Source organism: Macrobrachium nipponense, chromosome 21, assembly GCF_015104395.2.
Source record: "Macrobrachium nipponense isolate FS-2020 chromosome 21, ASM1510439v2, whole genome shotgun sequence".
Taxonomy (NCBI): domain Eukaryota; kingdom Metazoa; phylum Arthropoda; class Malacostraca; order Decapoda; family Palaemonidae; genus Macrobrachium; species Macrobrachium nipponense.
In genome coordinates this window covers 27,208,715-27,229,158 of record NC_087212.1, presented here as the reverse complement: position 1 = coordinate 27,229,158, position 20,444 = coordinate 27,208,715, and the positions used below count along the sequence as shown (strand labels likewise).

The 20,444-nt window shown below is 43.9% G+C and overlaps 1 protein-coding gene across 1 annotated transcript in view; it reads left to right on the top strand.

Annotated features, from left to right (window-relative positions):
* The window catches only part of LOC135197860 (ubiquilin-1-like), a 130,303-nt gene that overhangs the window by 28,960 nt on the left and 80,899 nt on the right, over nt 1-20,444 (top strand). The window contains exon 2 of the mRNA XM_064225041.1: nt 19,081-19,162. Coding sequence (XP_064081111.1) covers nt 19,081-19,162 — 82 coding nt within the window. The remainder of the gene's footprint in view (nt 1-19,080; nt 19,163-20,444) is intronic.

The window sequence follows — 20,444 nt, the reverse complement described above, 5'->3', positions numbered from 1 at the left end:
CCTCTACTGATCGAAACCAGTCAGTCGGCAGCTGTTCAGAGCATCCGAGTCAGTTACGAACTATGCTGCGGACTTAGTTCGGTTGTCCAGAGCAATCATTACTTCGTCTTAATAGCTTGTCAGTATGAGTACTGTACATAACCAAAGTCGAGAAGAGGGGATAGGTCATACGACTATTCCTTCTTTCGTCTTAGGTAACTGCATGACTTCTCTTGAGAAGTCCAAGCCACAAAGGGATGGGGATTTGTGACGCTCGATTTCGTACCGATCTTCGTAGCGAAGACTCAGACCCCCCCTTCGGTAACTGACGATGGTTCGAGTCCTTCACAATCCCACCCCCCTAATGGCGTCACCGCCTCGATACGAAGGCTATGCTGCTTTGTCCTATGAAGTGCGCGGAGCTGTCTGCGAAAGCAAACTCGACACCCAGGATAGTGTGGACGCCTCTTCCATCTTCTCTCCGCGGTCCGCAAGAACTTCTCCCGTGGCGCAGGTATGAAGGCAGGCGCCTGGTTCCAACCGGGACCGCATGCACCTCCTTCTACCTTCAGGATATTGCCCACAGTTCCTTGGATCTTTTTCCTTGGGAAAACAACGTGGTGGTTGCTCAACACGTTGTGTAGTTAACCCAGACCCTCGCAGGCTGAACAGCATCGAGTCCTGGTTTGTGACCCGTAAGAATGGATGAAAGGAATGAGAGTGTGACTGGCTCCTCTTCCCATCTTTTCTTCCCTCTACCTTTGGGTAGAGGGACACGGTCGTCACCCTGCTGGGTAAGGACGAGATGCAGGTGGAATGCTACTCAATAGAGCACCATCCTATCCCTTTCAGTAGGGATAGGAGTAAATATCCACCACTTCCTCCAACAAAGGGTGGGGGAGGGAAGTGGGATGCCAAATTTGAGACAAACCCATCATTTTATGATTGTCTCTTGCAAAACAGGAAACAAGTTCTTGCATTGCTGGTACGAAGAGATACTTGCCTCTCTCTTAGTACTTGGCCCAGAGGTCTGACCTTGATTGCCTGCGGTGCACACCCCGATCAATCGGACAGAGGTTTGGATCCCTCCCTTGCTTCTTACGCCAGGGGAGGCACTCCAGGGTTGGACGAACACCAGTCTTGTTCACCCAAAAAAGACTCAGATTCTCCCACCAAGAAGTGAGTTCTTCCTATTTGTTAAAGGACCGAGGGTTTTGTATTACGTATCGGAACAAATGACAATTTGGTTTTCGAAAATTGCATTTTTCTAACTATACAAACCTGAGGTCCTTTACATATAGTCCCACCTCATGCCACCCCTCACTCTGCAACTTTTTTGCATGGGCCTAAAGCAAAAAGTGATTCTTCACCTCTCGGTGGGCGCGCGGCGCGCGCACGATCGGACAAGCCAGTTAACTACCGTTCTCCCCCTTGTTCGAGCTTACGACCGTCCCAGCTGCCGCTAGTTACCCTTCCTATTGTTAAAGGACCTCAAGGTTTTGTATAGTTAGGAAAAATGCATTTTCGACAAATTGTCATTTTAAGAAAACACCATTAAAAGAGGCGCACTCTTTCTTGCAAAAGACGCGACTTTTAAGATACTAAAAGTTAATGCGCACGAAGTAAGGGCTATTCGACCTCAATAGCCTTTCAGGAAAAACATGGCTCTTAAAGACATTTTAAGTGCTACTTTTTGGAGGAGTAACTCAGTGTTCGCCCTTGCACCCTACCTACGGGAGGTGAGAACGACCTATGAAAACTGTTACTCTCTCGGACCATACGTCGCCGCAGACACTATTTTGGGGGCAGGAGGTAGCACTCATCCTTTTCCCATAGAAAAGGGTAGGTGAGTTTTTTAATATTTGTATGTTTAGGTTGTAGGGTCGGGCTGCCGAGTACAGTCGTCCCTTCCTTAGCCTTTGGTATATGGGAGTTTGTTGTTAGGCTAACTTAGGTGGTGGTTTTTTGCCTCTTTTGCCCTCAGAAGTATGGGTCATGGTCTAGTCACATTGTGTCCCGTCCCCGTTGACAGATCATCTAGAGCACCAACTACACAGGTTACTCCTGTTGGTAACTCTAGTGAAGCAGAAGCAGGCTTGGGTGACAAGTAATCACGAAGTCAGCTATGCTAACAGGTAAGGAACCAAGATGTCAATCATATACATTTATATGTTTCCTAAAATCCTTTTTCTGTCTCTCCCACCGCCAAAGGTGGGATTCAGCTATATATATATCTGACAGGTAAGTTTCATGAACAAAATGATATTGTTAAGATACAATAAAGTTTGTTCATACTTACCTGGCAGATATATATATTTTTAGTACCCACCCACCTCCCCTCAGGAGACAGTGGAGATAGAAATCTGATAGAAAATGGGAATGGTTCCTGATACCCGCCTCCCAGCGGCGGGAATGGGTACTAACCACCCTAACTCCCACTACGTGTGTCGTAAGTTTTAGAAATTCTGTCGGACTTCAGAGAATACAGCTATATATATATCTGCCAGGTAAGTATGAACAAACTTTATTGTATCTTAACAATATCATTTTTTGAATTAATGCTTCAGTATCGGAGAACAATTCAGACAAATTTTTCACACTCAGATCTTTAATTTTCATATCATCACCATCATCATCATTTCCACTTTCCTCTACAGCTGTCGCCGCGGTTAGTTCTAAAAGATTGTCTGCTGTAAGTTCTTCGTCATGTGACCCTAGCAATTCCATAACTTCTTCCTTCATATCCACAAAACCCTCACCACCAACTTTGTGTGTGATGGCAACAATGCACTTAATGGTATCAGAAATTTGGGGGAAACCAGTAAAGTCATTTACAATCACACTATATATTTTTCCAAGCTGCATTCATTGGTTTTTAGGAAACTTCATTCCACGCAGCATCAATGTTATCAAGTGCCTGTTTTATATATTTTTTCCACCATTGCGTAATAGTAGGCTTACTGCCAGGATCATCAGTCATCTGTTGCATCGAGCATCTGATTCATGGCTTTACATGTATATTTAGCTTTAAAGGTTGCAATGACCCCTTGATCCATCGGTTGTATGACTGATGTAGTGTTAGGTGGAAAAAATAACACCTGAATATTAGGACTAGGCTATCAAAATGCTTTGGATGACTCAGAGCATTATCTAAGATTAACAACACACAAAAATCTAAATTTTTTCCCTTACAATAACGTTCTACTTTCACTGAAAAATGCTTTAGAACAGGCATCATCTGTTTACTTGCGCCTTTTAATGCACGAGGATTTTATGCGTGATAAAAAGCTGCAGGCTTTAACTTGAAATCGCCTGCCGGGTTGCCACATAATATCAATTTTATCCTATCTTTAACAGACTTGAAACCAAGGGAACTTTTTCTTCTTTGCTTATATACTATTATTCATTCTTTTCCAAAACAGTCCTGTCTCATCTGCATTAACGACATTCTTTGGGCTATATCCAATTTCATGCATGATAGCTTTAAGTTCTTCTGGAAATTTGGCAGCAGCCTCATGGTCAGCACTTCCACTATCTCCACACTAAACGACATTATGCAAATTCTGTCTACAAATAAATTTATGTAACCATCCCTGACTTGCAACAAAGGGCTCTGGATCTTTTATATTTTCATTTTCAACCACACGCTGATAAAAATGTATATAATGCCTTTCCTCATAAAACACTATTACTAAGCTTTGAATGCTATACTTTAGTCTTACATTCAATATAGAGAGAGATAATTTTTTCCATTTTTTCAACCAGTGGATTTGTGACTAGTTATTTTTGCTGATAAGGGAGTAGACTGTACCATTGAAGCATGAATCTGTTTTGCATTACCCTTAATATTTCTAATCGTGGATTCATTAAATCCAAACACACGTCCAAGAGCGCTATTACCATCACCTGCGTCTGCCCTCCGTAATATTCCCAGTTTTGTTTCAAGGGTCAGAGCTTTTCTTTGATGCTTTGCAACACTTTCATTTGAAGAAGATGATGCTAGTTGTTTGGGTCCCATTATGCAGAAAAATAACTACCAGTATGAACATGAAACAGCGAGAACTAGCAAACACACGATCGGAATTGTGTTGGCCTACAGACTGAGCATCTGAGCTCCGCAAATAATACTGTATTTGGTGCCATGTGCATCACTCAGCTATTCATGCAGAGATGAAATGAGTATCGTGATGCACATCGTACTCGGACTCGCATAATTGTGAATTTTCCCTCGCATAAAAAGAATGAAGGTCTTAAAATGTAATTCACATAATAGTAGTGAATTAGCATGTACGTACATATAAAATTTGCATAAAGAGAGGGGGACCTGTATCCTATTGTTAAGACCTCAGGTTTGTAGCTATGAAAAATACAAATTGTCTTGAAAGATTTGTCATTTTTTCACTCCTGCTTCCCCATTTATGATGAGTAGCCTGCTGATTCATCCAGACTCCTGAAGATGATCCTCTTGTCCTCATTGAAGGCTATGTGTGAAATTGATAACTGTCTTTTGGAGAAGAGACGTCAAGACAAGGCTTGCTTCATTATTCTGCCGTCTCGATTATTGGCTAGAAGGTATCGGTCGTATGCTACTGGAGAAGTTTCGAGGAGTTTCCTCCTTGGGAGAGGCCTTATTGCCTCAAGTCATAGGTCTGCCTTTGTATCTTCTAAGATGTTTACCGCGTTAAAGATGGACCATTTACTGAAGAAGCTTTTTGAGGTGTTTGAGGTTCTTAGGTTTTTTTTAGATTGGTCCATAGGGGCCTTAGCAAAGAAGGTATGTGGTTTTATGGACCTTCCACAGATATTGCTGCTAATTGGCATAGCGTTCTCTCCTGCGCCAACAAAGCTGTTGGGGATGGTTCGATGGAGATAGCTTCCCTTTATCTATGGGGACTTTTAAGAAGAGGGAGCTCTGGATCTCCTTTACATCTATGGGTGTGACTTTGTTGCAAAAGTCACCACCTCTATTCTTGCCCTTGGATAATCTGCATCTGTTTCGCAAGCAACGCTTGAGGAGATTGCTTCTCAACTTCACAAATCAACACTAAGATTTGGTTGCTCAGTCTACAAGCCGCCCCAAGTCGTTATCTCTTCTTCAACCTCAACTCTTTTGAGGCAGCAGACAGAGGTCTCAGTCAAGCTACCTTATGGGAGGGGTGTAAGAAGAAGAAGAAGAAGAAAAAGAAGACAGAGGTCATAGTCAAGACTGTAAGCAAGGTTCATTTTGCCTCGCGAAAGTTTAAAGAACAAAAGGGTTGGAGCTGTGGGTGATCAAAGTTTTGAAGGAGAGATATTCCATCCCTTCAAAGAGAAGCCTCCCTTGTCCAGCACTCCCATCACATTGACGGCCTACTCCATAGGATCACAGAGGTATTCAGCTCTCTCGGAAGAAGTCTTTTCACTCCTTGAGTAGAAAGTGATTGAGATTGTAGACTATTGAGTCTGAGGGATTTTACAACCGGCTGTTTGTGGTACGGTACACAAGGCCACAGGAGGATGGAGACCAGTCCTTTACATAAATGTGCAGAACTTCTACATAACAAAAAGGAAATTCCACTTGGAAACAATCAGTCCATCCTAGCATCCATTCATCAAGGGGACTGAATGCTTTCTCTCAACATGAGTGACACATACTTCCACTTTCCCGTTCATTAGGACTCAACAAAGTACCTGAGGTTTGACTTCAAGAACCAAGTTTTCCAGTTTCGAGTGTTATGTTTTGGTCTATCAACAGAGCTGCAAGTTTTCACCCCACTAACTACCAGTTAATATTTCTGTAATCCCTGGATGACTGGCCAGTTCATTTGCCCGTGAAAGAGAGGTGCATGAAGGACCTTCAATGGACCCTTTTATTGACATAAGATCTGGGTTTTATTGTAGTGTCTTACCGAACAATTATAGAGCCGTGACTTCCACAAGCGGCAGGATACTAAATTCAAATTTAGCGCGTCGGCGTCGCCAACACTGGTGGTGATGACGTCATCTCCCTCCACTCGCGGGAGAACCAGGTACAACTGCCCAGGTGAATCCAATTCTTTTCCTGCCGCGTCCGGTGAACATCGTGGTCGTGCGGTTGGATGACTTTGCTTCGCTTTTTTCTTGTGGATTTGATCTTCGGAATTGGTGAAGTACTCTTTTTTGGCGTTGTTGTTATTTTGCTTTTTATTTAGGCGTTGCCATGTCGGATTCTAGTCCGTCGGGAGTTAGGTTTTGCATCTCAGGATGTAAAACTAGATTATCCAAGTTAGAGTATGATTCTCACACTAAATGTGTTAAGTGTAGGGGACAGGTTTGTTTAGCAGATCGAACATGTAACGAGTGTAGTGATTGGACTGATTCTCAATGGAAGTTTTTTTAGTTCATACTCGGAGAAATTAGCTAAAGACAGAATTAGAAAAGCAGCGCTTAGGGAAAGTAGACTTAGCTCTGCTTCGTCTTGCGATGCATCTGTTCCTTCTGTTTCTCCTCAAATTGTTATGTCTCCTTTAACTACACCTCCTATTCCTCCTACTAATCCCACTTCTCCGGCTCCCCGTGTAGTTTCTTCCGACACCATTGCCAGTCTGGAATCGAGGTTAGATCAGAAATTTTCGGTACTAGCGAATACGGTTTTGCAACTTGGTAATTCAGTTAAGACGTTTTTGGAGAAAGAAAGCGGCTTCAGGTAAGAGTGTAGTTGAGGGTGCGTCTGTCTGTCCTGACACGTCTCCTAGACAAAGGTCACTGTCCAGCTCCCCCGCACCGGGGAGAAGACATACCGGAAGTCCAAGGGAGTCGATCGGGGATTTGCCCACAGACAGGCGCCTCTCTTGTTGAGCCTGTTGCGCCTCAACAGGGCTCGGTTAAGCGTTGGAAAGGTGTTGCGGTCAGACGCCTTTCGAATGATTCAAGCGATTCGTCTCCGGTCGCGCGGCGCTCTTGGCGAGATTCGCGCCGTTTCGCGTCCCTTAAAAGAGGCGTTCAGGCGCCAATTCTTCGCCTCCTCCAGTCAAGCGGTATAAGGAGCCTGAGAGTAGGGTTGCGCCTCGGCCGTTAGCGGCTCGTTCGTCGCCTCAATCTGTGCCTTTTTCGGCTCCACCCTCTACTAGTAGAGATTGTGGTTTTAGCGCTGTAGCTAGCAGTTCTAAGGGTGTTTCTTTAGGCGCTTTTTCGTCTGTTACGCCTGATGCGCCCTGTTTCGCCTCGAATTTCGGCAGACTCCGAGCGAGGCGCAAGTAGTTTTTCCGCCTCCTGCTGAACATTTAGGCTCTTCCAAGCCTACGTTAACTGTTTTTGATTCGTCTCTGGCGCCTTTGCGCAAGCAGTTAGAGATGTTTAACCAACTGGATGAATGAGTCCAAGGGTGGTTCGAAACCTTCAGATCAGGTTGTAGTTCCGTCTACTTCTTCGGCGGTATCGGAGAATGAAGAAGAAGTAGAGGAGGAGGATTCACATCACCTCTCGTGTTATTCACGTCTCCTTAGATTTCTTCTGGTATCTTATCCAGATTATTTTGAGAAAGCGGCTCCGCGCTCCCCAACTTCGACTTTTTTGATGAGGAGGAAAACTTCAGACCCTCTCCTCCCAAAACTTGTTCTATCTAAAGCGGTTAGACATTCGTTGAAAGAGACGGAGAAATGGATGTCTATGAAAAGAGACTTAGGGAAGGCTCTTTTTGCTTACCCTCCCTCTAAGTTGCTTCGTAAGAGGTATAGGTTTTATGTAACCGGGGAAGCTCCTTCTCTGGGAGTTTCTGCCTCCTCCCAGGGAGACTTCTCCAGTTTAATCGACTCCTCTAGAAGATCTGCTTTCGCCGCAGCGAAAGTTTTCTTTACAGCGCCTGAGTTGGACCACGTTGTAAAGAATCAATTTGAAACTTTTTGGAAGTCTTTAGCTTCCTTGATTGGACTATTGGCGCTTTAGCGGCCAAGATCGAAGACTGTCCTTCTCTTTCTCAGGAGTTAGCGGAGGATTGGATTGGTGTTCTGTCCTGTGCGGACAAATCCATTAGGGATGGATGTGATGAGTTAGCTTCGCTCATCGCCTTTGGTACCCTTAAGAAAAGGCAACTTTGGTGCTCCTTGCTTCTAAAAGGGTTACTTCCAACAAAGTCTGCTCTCTTGTTTGCTCCTTTTGTGAAAGATAACCTGTTTCCAGACGATGTAGTGTTGTCAATTTCGTCTGCGCTAGATAAGAAATCTACTTCGGATTTACTGGCACAGTCTACTAAGAGACCTAAAGCTCCTGTGGAGACTGTTCCTTCGGTTTCTCCTCTGGCCCAAGCGCCTTTTCGAGGGAGAAAACCCAAGCGCTTTCTTTCGGCCGAAGTCGAATTTGCGACCTCAGTCTAAGGCCTCGGCCAAGGTTAACAAACCTTCCAAATGAAAGCTCGGTTCTTCATGCACCAGTGGGAGCCAGGCTGGCTCTGTTTTGGGAGGAATGGGAAAACAGAGGAGCAGAAGCCTTGGGTAGTGCAAGTACTCAAGTTCGGCTATCGTATTCCTCTCGTTTCACCTCCCTCGCTCTCACCTGTGCAATTCCATTCCAGGCATACTCTCCGGGCTCAGACAAATTTCTGGCGCTAGCCGCAGAAGTGGAAGCGCTTGTTCTCAAAGAAGCCATAGAACAGATAGAAGGGGATTTTCCTCCAGGCTTTTACAATCGCCTTTTTGTAGTTCCCAAGTCAGCAGGGGGCTGGAGGCCGGTTTTGGATGTGAGCGCCCTGAACTTGCATGTCCAGAAAACAAAATTTCATATGGAGACCACTCGGTCGGTTCTGGAGTCCATCAGACAGGGGGATTGGATGGTCTCTCTGGACATGCAAGACGCTTATTTTCACATTCCGATACACCGCGAATCTCGGAAGTACCTGAGTTCATGTTCGAAGGCAAGGTGTTTCAGTTTCGGGCGCTTTGCTTCGGACTAGCGACCGCCTCCTCAAGTTTTCACCAGGGTTCTATCCCCGATAGGAAGCTGGCTGCACATATTAGGAGTAAGAATCTCCCTCTATCTGGACGATTCGCTTCTCTGGTCGGAATCAGAGAGTCGGTGCATGAAGGACCTTGGAACAACTCTGGATCTTGCCAGAAAGTTAGGAATTCTGGTCAACAAACAGGAGTCCCAGTTGGTTCCATCTCAGAGCATCCTTTATTTGGGGATGATTCTGAATGCTCAAGTTTTTCGGGCTTTTCTGTCCCCGAAAAGGAGGGTTCAAGGCTGTCTGGAGACAGTTCAGGAGTTCTTGGACAAAAAAGGTAAGTTCTGCCAATCAGTGGATGAGGCTCCTGGGCAAATTGACGTCAGTGGAGAAATTTGTGACGTTGGGAAGACTGCACATGAGACCTCTGCAGTTTTTCCTGAGAGCCTCTTGGTGCAGGAAGACACAACCAGACTCGATTACCTTTCCTGTCACAGATCAAATAAAAGAGGACCTAAGGTGGTGGCTCTCTCGAGCAAGGTTGGAAGAAGGGTTAGATTTACGACCCATCCTCCCGAACCTACAGTTCTTTTCCGACGCATCGGACACAGGTTGGGGAGCCCTACTGGGAAATCAAACGGACTTCAGGAGCTTGGTCGGAGAAGGAGAAGAAGTTCCACATAAATGTAAAGGAACTGTTAGCAATTTTCCTGGGGCTCAGACAGTTTCGGAGCTTAGTAGAAGGTCGAGTAGTGGCAGTGCATTCCAACAACTCCACGGCTCTCTCGTACATGCGGAAACAGGGGGGGACTCAGTCTTTCTCTCTATACGAAGTAGCCAAGGATCTACTCCTGTGGTCAAACGAAGCGAAGGTTCAGCTAGTCCCGAGATTTGTTCCGGGAAAGATGAACGTCCTGGCGGACGAGTTAAGTCGTCAACAGCAAGTGTTACCTCTGGAGTGGACTTTGGACAACAAGATTTGTCAGAAACTTTGGCGCCTTTGGGGACGACCGTCAATAGACCTGTTCGCGACATCAAGGAACAACCGTCTTCCTCTCTTGTTCTCCAGTCCCAGATCCTCTAGCTTGGTCGGTGGACGCAATGCTGTTGGATTGGTCGGGTCTGGAAGCTTATGCATTCCCTCCGTTCGGTCTAATAAAAGAGTTGCTGAACAAGTTCATGTCGCACAGCAATGTAACACTAACGTTAATCGCTCCCTTTTGGCCCAGGAAAGAGTGGTTCCCGGACCTTCTCCAGTTGTTAGTAGACTTCCCCAGACTTCTTCCTCCAGAGAAGTGGCTTCTCAAACAACCTCACTTCAAGAGGTTCCACCAAAACTTGTCCGCTCTAGCTCTGACAGGGTTCAGACTGTCCGGAATCTTGTCAGAGCGAAAGGATTTTCAAGAAGAGCTGCAGAAGCTATCGCTCGTTGTAGGAGAGAGTCTTCTAACAAACTCTATCAAGGGAAGTGGAGAATCTTCAGAGAGTGGTGTAGAAGTGCTAAAGTCTCTACTTCTGCGACCTCTTTAACAGAAAATAGCGAGTTTTCTTCTATTTCTTAGGAACTCTAAGAAACTGGCTCCTTCGACGATCAGAGGATATAGAGCCATGCTCTCTTCGGTTTTTCGACATCGAGGTTTGGATATTTCCTCCAATTCAGATCTGTCGGACCTCATTAGGTCTTTCGAAACCACTAAGCTCCCGCAAGATACAGTGGCTTGGAACTTAGATGTGGTGCTTAAGTTCCTCATGGGGCCACCGTTTGAGCCTTTGAAGTCGGCTTCACTCAGGAACTTGACTAAGAAGGCACTTTTTCTTATTGCACTAGCTTCTGCTAAGCGTGTCAGCGAATTGCACGCTATAGACAAAAGAGTCGGTTTCTCTCAAGGCAATGCTGTATTTTCGGTATCTTTGACCTTTCTAGCCAAAATGAGAATCCTTCTAATCCTTGGCCGAGGAGTTTTGTGGTAAGGAACTTATCTGATTTGGTTGGACATGAGGAGGAAGAAAGGCTCTTATGTCCAGTCAGGACTATTAAGCAGTATCTGTTTGCCACTAAGGGTATTAGAGGACAATCTTCTAATCTCTGGACCTCGGTTCAAAATCCCTCTCGTCCTCTTTCTAAGAATGCTATATCGTTCTTTATTAGAGAGCTTATCAGGGAAGCTCACTCGCAGTCCGAGAACGACAATCTTTCCGTTCTGAGAGTTAAAGCTCACGAGGTTAGAGCAGTGGCAACTTCTTTAGCATTCAGAAAGAATTTATCTTTATCTTCGATTCTTCAGAGCACGTTCTGGAGATCGAATTCGGTTTTTGCGAGTCATTATCTCAAAGAGATAGAAACGGTTTTCGAGAATTGTAAAACGTTAGGTCCGGTGGCGGTTTGTGGCATGGTGTTGGGAGAAACGGCACAGGGGTCGTCACCTCTATGCTAACTTTTCACCTTGAATAGGTTGTCGAGTTCAAGGGAAGCTGGGGGTACTGAGTACCTGGGATACTCACCAGTCTGTTAGGTCAGATTTTACAATGGTTGGGTATATATGTTTTTAAATCTGGTGTTGGTGACAAATGTTTTGTATGATTGAATTTCTGGTCTTAGCCCAGGGCAAGGGCAATCTTTGTTGTTACTATCCTCAGTCAGTCAGCCTTGACTCGCTTGAACTACGGAAGGATTCCACTCCTGTAGAGGCTAACTTTGGTCAAATTCCAATTCCTCTACAATAGTAAGAAGAGCACCGACCAGAGGCAGTAACAGTCTGCTGTAGCTCTCTTACAAGGTAAGGTACAACAGACACCTTGAGTGTTTACTGGTATTGCAATAAATGTAACCATTTAAAAATACTAGTGGTCCACTGAATCCCACCTTCCCATAAATGTGTAATCAGCTCTATAATTGTTCGGTAAGACACTACAATAAAAATGAAATTTTCATTATTAAAATGAAGTTTTTTTGTATACTTACCGAACAATTATGATTATACCCACCCTCCTCCCCTTAGGTGGACGGACGGGCAGAAAGAATTGGATTCACCTGGGCAGTTGTACCTGGTTCTCCCGCGAGTGGAGGGAGATGACGTCATCACCACCAGTGTTGGCGACGCCGACGCGCTAAATTTGAATTTAGTATCCTGCCGCTCGTGGAAGTCACGGCTCTATAATTGTTCGGTAAGTATACAATAAAACTTCATTTTAATAATGAAAATTTCATTTTGCTATTGAACCTACAGAAATCTCCACTGATTCCTTCACAACAGATTCTTTATTTGGGGATGAATATCAATTCTCAGAATTTTCGGGCTTTTCCATCCTTCCAGAAGAGTTGAGGACTGCCAGAAGAAAGTCATCCTTTTCCTTTCTCTCCAAACTTTCTCAGCCACTCAATGAATGAGTCAGCTGGGCAGTCTGGCATCCATCAAATTGTTTTTGAGCTTGAGAAGGCTGCACATTGAGACCTTTACAATTTTTCCTAAGAGTAAGTTGGGACAGAAATATAAATCAAAACTAGTGTGTATTTCCAATAACATGAGATAAAGGGGGACCTGCATTTGTGGAACTCCATAACCAGACTGACAGAGACAAAGTCTTTATCAGTTGTGAACCCAGACCTAAATTTCTTTTCTGCCACGTTGGATCTAGGATATGGGAGTTCTCCCTGGGGGGGGTGGGGGCGTTTATGGCGGGGGAGAAGTTTTGGGGGTGTGGTTCAAACAGGAGAGAAGTCTTCATATCAACCTGAAAGAATTGAAGCAATCGATTTGGGACTGCAGCACTTTTCAAAGGAAGCCCACAACAAGGCAGTGGTGGTATGTGGAGAACACCACAGCATTGGCATATATCAGACTCCAAGGGGGACACATTCATTTACCCTTTGGTAGACAGCAGATCAGAATCATACCCAGTTGATCACAAGATTCATTTAGAAAGATGCAATATATTGTTGGATGAACTAACCTGTCGTAAGGAGATACCCCAACAGAGTGGACTTTGGACCGTCAGGTATGTGTCGACCTTTAGAAATTGGGAGAACTAACGTTGGATTTGTTTGTGATGCCCAGAAACCATCATCTTCCTCTGTTCTCCTCACCCCTTCCAGATCCTAAAGCCTGGGCATCAGTTGCGATGGTGCAGGATTGGTCAACCTGGATCTTTATGCCTTCCCTCCATTCGGGATGGTAAGGGAGGTCGTGAAGGAGTTCCATTCGCGCCAGAACATCAAGATGACCCTGATAGCTCCTTTTTGGCTGTGAAAGGAGTGTTTCCCAGAGCTTTTCAAACTCCTGGCAGGCTTCTCAAGGCTTCTTTTTTCAAATCAAAGACAACCCCAAGGAGGTTTTATCAGGATACATCCACTCTGCTCCTGACAGGGTTATGACTGTCTGCAGACTCATACAAGCGAAGGGCTTTTCATGAGTTACAGCAAAAGCTATTGCTAAATGTAGGCGACATTCTACTAGCAAAGTCTACCAAGCAGAGTGGGCAATGTTTAGACTTTGGTGTAAGAAGAATAACATCTCGTCTACTAAAACCACTTTGGATCAAGTTGTGGATTTTTTCTGTACTTTAGATCCTCCAGAAGCCTATCTTCAACGAAAAAAGGATATAAAGCTATACTTACCTTGGTTTTTGGACAGAGTGTTTTTAGAACAGAGGGTTAGATATTTCATCCAACCAGGATCTCTCAGAGAACATCCCCATAGAGGGCTGTACTTAAAACCATTAAAGGAACAAAGTAATGTTGATTTAGCATGCAGCCTTAGCTTGAATCAAATCAAAACTGTTAAGTAGCTAGAATGACGATAGACTACACTTGCCTTCAGAGCTTTTAGCTTAACTGGGAAGAATTATTCGGGCTGGTCTTATCTTTAGCCATATGTTTGACGTAAGATTGTCATGCATTTATCTCTTAGTTTACTGAGCCTAGTAGTGGACGCCTAGTAGCATCCACAAGCGTCCAGCGGATCTGTGGCAGCGTACAGTTGAGCCTAGTAGTGCCTAGTAGTGAACATGGCGCCGAGCGCCCAATAGCTTCCATCAGCGCTGAGCGCGAAGTAGCATCTATGGCGCCGAGCATCCAGTGGTTCCAAGCTCTCAGTATTGTAGCTACACAGGTATTCAAGTAGTTTTCTTGTGATACATGGACACCTAGTCAGATAACACTCAATCCTAGTTTTTTTTCTCTCCTGCTACTAGCTCTTTAATTTTAATTATATAACTTGTCCAGTGGTTGCACAGCTATAAGTTCCACTTATAGCTGTGTAGTTGATGGATAGGTATTATTGAAAAATTATTTTATGAATGTCATTTTATTGTAAAAATTTAATTTGTACCACATGCTCCTTTGCTTGTCTCCCTCGCCTCCTTCCCATACCATTGCCAGTTGTGTTGAGATTAGCAATGTTAACCCTAAGATATTGAAGTGTTGTGCATTGGAGGTGCTGCTGTTCGTCCCCTGATTCTCCTAGGCAAAGGTCCCTGTCAAACTCCCCAGCACCTGGGAGGAGGCATACTGGTAGCCCAAGGGAGGTCAGTGGTATTTGCCCGCGGATAGTCGCCCCCTCAGGCGGTCCTGTTGTTAAATCCCAGGTCATGACATAGTGCCATTGAAAAGGGATCTATAAGGAAGTGTTTTGTCTTTCCGCAAGTGGGTTGAGCCAGTGGCGCTTTATTGCAGTCTCTCGTCCACTGTAAAGGAGGACTCATAATATGTTGCCTTCTGTCCCTCCTAAGAAGACCAGAGTGTTACAAGAGGACCAACGTCCTTCTTGCAGGTTCTGGGACAGTCCAGAATGCTTTTCACACAATGACAATGGCTTAGAGGGTCAGTGTAGTGAAAGGATACCCTTTTCCTACATTCGAGGAAGTTGTCCTTTGGGCGTCCAGCAGATAAGGTTGCATGCAGGGAAAGTTCTGATTGTCTGTTGGCGTCAGACCTCTTTCCTCCTATGGTCCCTATTCCAGACAGTTCCTTTGTGTTAGAGTCTAGCTCTTAAAAAGTGTATGGCAATTGAACTTCTCTTGGTGACTGTGCACCCTTCTTGAGCAGGAAGGGACTCTGTCCTGCCTTCTGTATCTAAAGTAATTAAAGCTTCCCATTGGGGCAAGAGTGGAAGACCACCCATTGGCGCCTTGGCTTCAACAAGCGGTTGAGTGCTCATTGTCGCAGTAGTGCCCTCTGGTGCATGTTTTACCTCTTCTTCAAGAGCGCTCACTGGTCTCAAGTACCACTGCTGGCGCCAAAACGTTCAATGGCTCCCAAACGTCTATTAGCGCCCAGGCATCCATTGGCTCCTGAGCGTCCATTGGCGCCCGAGCATCCATAAGCGCCTGAGCGTCCATCGGCGCCCAAGCATCCATGAGCGCTTGAGCGTCCATCGGCGCCCGAACTTCCATCGGTGCCCAGTGTAGCTGGATCAGTAGGAAGTTTTTCCCAGCCATGGACAACGCTTACATCTTCTGTCTTACTGACAGTGTCAAGTTATGACTGTCTCAGATCCTTCAACTGCAACCGTTCAAAATAAGTTGGACAGTATTTTTGATTTTGGGAAGTCTTTTGTAACTCCTGTTCAACCTTAAGCAAACTTGTCTCCATTTTCATCGGCCGAAGAAGAAGAGGATAAGGAGTCGTCTCAGACATCTTACAATTCGCTAAAAGTAGCGAATTCTTCAGATTTGTTCTCTCCAAGGCCTCATCTATCCCGCCACAAACAGCCTTGTCCCCTATTTTTTATTTTTTTTTTGGCAGAAGAAGAGGAAGAAGACAGAGATAAGGAACCTCCTCCTACGACTTACAAGTCAGCTCTTCGATATTTTCTAATGAATTTCTCTGACTGTCTTGCCAGTAGCTCCAACATTGCCAGTGTCCTCATTTTTTAGAGATAATCAAGTAGAATCGTCCAAGTTGCTTATCTAGTTTTTTTAGCCAATGAAGGAAGCTAACCTTTGGCTTTCTGAAAGAGGTAACAGGAATAGGTTAACTTTATTTTCCCACTGTCACATATTTTGACAAGAATTAGGCGATGTAATTAAAATGATCTTCCCTGTTGATGTGTAGTGGGCTTCCTTGATTGAACTGTTGGAGCTTTGGGCTGCAAGATCAAGGAATGTTCAGTGCTGGATGAGGATTTTTACGGACCTTTAACGAGACAGTTCCATGGAATTGTCTAATTTTATGTTGGGCATTCTGAAGAAGACGAGAGAACTCATGTTTTTTCACCACCAAATAGTGTATCAGACACAGAGGTCTACCCCTCTTTACCCTCCTCTGGATAGTAAACACCTTTTTCCTGAGGATGCAGTGATTCGGGTAGCTTCTGAACTCCAGATGAAGTGAACCCCGGACTTTATCTCTCTCTCACTCAACCAAGTACGTATGCTCGTGTTACCACTACTAGCTCACACCCTTCTCCTTCCACATGCGCTCAGCTCTTTCATGGCAAGGGAAGTTCTAGGTCATTCCCTAGATCGGGGGAAGAGGACGTATCAACTCTCGAACCATTAGGAAATCCTCCTCCAAATCCCTGCTAAGAAGTGAAGAGGCAGTCCTCTGGGCACCTGCAGGGGAAAGGTTCCGCCAATTTGAATGAACTGGGAAGCAAGAGGAGCAGAACCTTGGATCGTATAATGTTGAGAGAAGGCTACAACATTCTTTTCGAGAGTATTCCACCTTTATTCAGCTCTCCAATAGCTTTAGCCTACTCTGGAAATTCAGAATTCAGACATTTATTGCCCAGTCAAGAGAAGTTTTGTTACTTGCAGAAGAAGGCCATGCCTTAGAGTTATTAGTACCCTACTAACTCCCGGATTTTATAACTGATTATTAGTAAATCCCCCAAGGCCTCAGGGGGCTTGAGGCCCTTGTTAGAGGTGAGCACTTTGAATGTTTTTGTCCAAAGACAAAAATTCATAATGGAAAGAATCAGACAGTTTTTTGTTCCTTCATCAAGGTGACAGGATGGTGTCCATCGATATGAACGATGCATAGTTCCATATCCCAATTCACTGAGGCTCAAAGAAGTTTCTTTGTTTTGTCTTTAGAGAGAGTGCCAATTTACAGCTCCGTGCTTCGGGTGTTCAACAGCCACACAAGTGTTTTAAGTACTCTCAGCTTAGCCCCCATTGTAATGGCTGCAACTAGTTGGGATAAAGAATCTCTCTTTACCTGGAATATTGGCTTCTTCGGTCACATTCATAGAAGTTCACAGAGGATGTGCAGAAAATTCCATCATTGGCAGGAGTTGGGACTTCTGATAAACTTGAGGAAGTTACAGTTAGTCTCCCATTTGGATTTTGTCTTTTTGGGGATGAGGATAGACTTGGATGCTTTAGGGCTTTTCCATCCCCACAGAGTGGAGTCGTGCCTTCGGTAGGTGGACCATTTGCTAGCCCTTTCAAGATTGCTCAGCAAAGGAATGGAGGAGCCTGCTGGGCACCCTAGCCTCTATAGAACAGTTCGTGTCGTCTGGCAGTTTCACATGAGGAATCTCCAGTTCTTCCTAAAGATAACTGGAAAGGGAAAATTTCCAGACTCATTTGTGTTCCAGGCAACATCTGAAGTAAAGGAGGACCTGTCTTGGTGGAGATCAGAAGACAGGCTATTAGAAGGGAAGTCTGTTCTTCCTCTGAGCCCCAACCTGGTATTCTATTCAGATTCGTCCAATCCAGGTTGGGGAGACAGAGTATTGGGGACATTCCATGAGACAGTGGCACTTCAGTTGAAAGAATTGACGTCTATCCACCAGGTGCTATTGGAAGTTTGCGGACCTGGTCCGCAATAAAGTAGTAATTGTCTGCTCGGACAGCCCTCCCTCATCAAGAAACAGGGAGGAATGCATTTTTTCTCTCTGTAAAGCAGCAAGAACCCTTCTGCTATGGACAGACAGGAACCACACCAGAATCCTAACAAGTTCATACAAGGGAAATTCAGCGTCCTGGGGGTTTAATTAAACTGCAAGAAGCAAAATCTTCCCACTGTGTTGTATTTTAGCAGAACTAGCTCCTGATAGGAACTCTGGACGGCAACTACAGTCAAGTGCAAAACCCTGTTCTATCAGAGTCGGAAGTGCTTTATTGCAGGGAGAAGAGTGGAACTCTGGCTAGATGGTCTGGTATTTCTTAGAACCAGAAGTCCAGACCAGATTTAACCCAAGATGTTATGGCAAGGACATATGCATCTCGTCCTCGGATTAGGACTTCTTGCCATTTACCCTAATGGTCTTTTTCTTCTGAGACTCAGATTTAAGAGAAGTATTTACATCTTGTTAGCGAAGCTAATGACATTAAGAGCTATACATCTCATACGTCCATTTTGCATTCGACCTACTGGTAGTGTGATCATTCATCATTTCTTATGGCGTAAGAAATTTTTGGAAAATTGCTAATTTAGGCAGTATATACCTTGAAAATTTTAATTACTGTCATGGTATTGAGGAAGAAAGCATAGGATTCCCTCCTATTGTCTGAACATTCACCTGGTAGTGAAGGATCGAAGTTTAGGGAGCCAGGAGAGTACAATGTACCCAGAGCACCCGACACATAGTGGATGGGTTGTGGGTTTTATTTGAGTGTAGGTGACATAATAATCTGGTTGTTTTTGTTATGGTACTGTGTCCAGGGCAAGGGCAAATTGTAGTCCTTGTGAGCAATTGGAATCATCCTTGCTACAAGGCAACCCTCGGCTTTACTGCCGCGCCACTACAGGTTAAGTTGAGCACCAACCAGAGGCAGTCTCTACTGCAAGCTCTCTTAACTAACAAGGAACAACAAGCATTATTTCAATGCCAGCAACTTATCTATTTCTAATTCATTACATGATTTAACGTTTTAGAGTAGAGTATGTCCATTTATCCCACCTCCTGTCAATGTGGGAGTCAGCTATGTAATTACTGGTTAAGTTGCATAATTAAAAATGATGTTTTTATAATAAAACAGTTTTAATTATACTTACCCAGTAATTACATGATCAGAGCCCTCCCTCCTCCCCACTGATGGACATAAGCATAAACGGGGGGCTGAGACTTTGTCACCTACACACTTATCAGTGTCGCTACCGCAAATTTTGAATCTATACTGCTGCAAATAACAAAAACTAAAGCTATGTAATTACTGGGTAAGTATAATTAAAACTTTTTTATTATAAAAACATCATTTTTATGGAATAAAGTTTTTGTATATGTTCATAAAAATTATTTAAATGATTTAAATTTCAGTTGCGTGAGATGGTCAGTGAGAAATTCAGTTCTTCTTTGGAACAAGTTTGCCTTATCTTTGCTGGGAAGATATTAAAAGATGGTAAGTACTTAATAGATTAACTTAACTAATGAGTTAATAGATTAACTAATGAGTTATGGAATTGTGAACTTTATGCAGTACAAATTTTTAGTCCTAATAAGCCTTTTTAGATGCTTCATATGAGGAAATTGCATATTTTCATACATCTTTGGCAGTAGGTATGTACAAGGAAATTTTTTTCCATAAAATTGAAAATGAAGACATTGACATTGTTTTAGTGTTCATGGAAGTAAAGTGTAACTGGTGAATATCACTGAAGGAAAAAGGCTAAAGCTTGATTGTTTGCTTAGTGTCTATGAGATAAAGGAAATGAAGAGAGAGTTGGAGATACATAAAGAAAATATTAAGAGAGAATTTTGAGATGCATAGAGTCACTGTGCTCCCTGGTTTTACATGTTTCATATTTCCGCAGTCCACTTTGTCGCAGATTTTTGTGGAACGTTACGTATTCACTTTCCACAGAAGTTTCACTAATTTATGTAAATTTGCTAATGACATATCACTCCAGTTATTACTAATTTGCTTTTTCTTTGTAGAGCAACACTGTTTATTAATTAATTACTGTATTTTTTCATATTGTGTATGTAACTAAATCCTGATTTGTTCATGACACTTACCTGTCAGATATATATTTATATAGCTGTATTCTCCGAAGTCCGACAGAATTTAAAAACTCCCGGCAAACGCAGTGGTCGGCCAGGTGGTTAGTACCCATTCCTGCCGCTGGGAGGCGGGTGTCAGGAACCATTCCCGCCGCTGGGAGGCGGGTGTCAGGAACCATTCCCATTTTCTATTCAGATTTTTCTCTGTCGCCGGTCGGTAAACAACTGTTTACAGACCTCCGCCTAGGATTTTGGATAAACTCTTTGTTCACTTGAGTATTTGATTGTCTCTTGGTTTTTGAAACTTGCTCGGTGGATTGGCATACGCGATTGTGATTTTTCATTGGATTTGGTTTGGGATTTCTCTAATATGTCTGGATCTTCTTCAACTAGTTTTAGAGTGTGTACCGTGCTAGAGGGTAAGGTTAAGCTACCGAAAGCTTCGGTGGATCATCATACAGTATGCACGAAATGTAGAGATCATATTTGTTTGATGAATGATAGGTGCAAAGAGTGTGAAAGGTTGACTGAAAATGAATGGAAGACTTATGATTCGTATGATCGTAAGCTTGAAAGGATTAGAATCAGAAGATCTTCCTCCAGAAGTGCTTCTGTGAAAAGTAAGGGTAGTAATTCGCATTCTAACCTTCCTGTAGAGGTTGTTACATCTAACCCTGTGT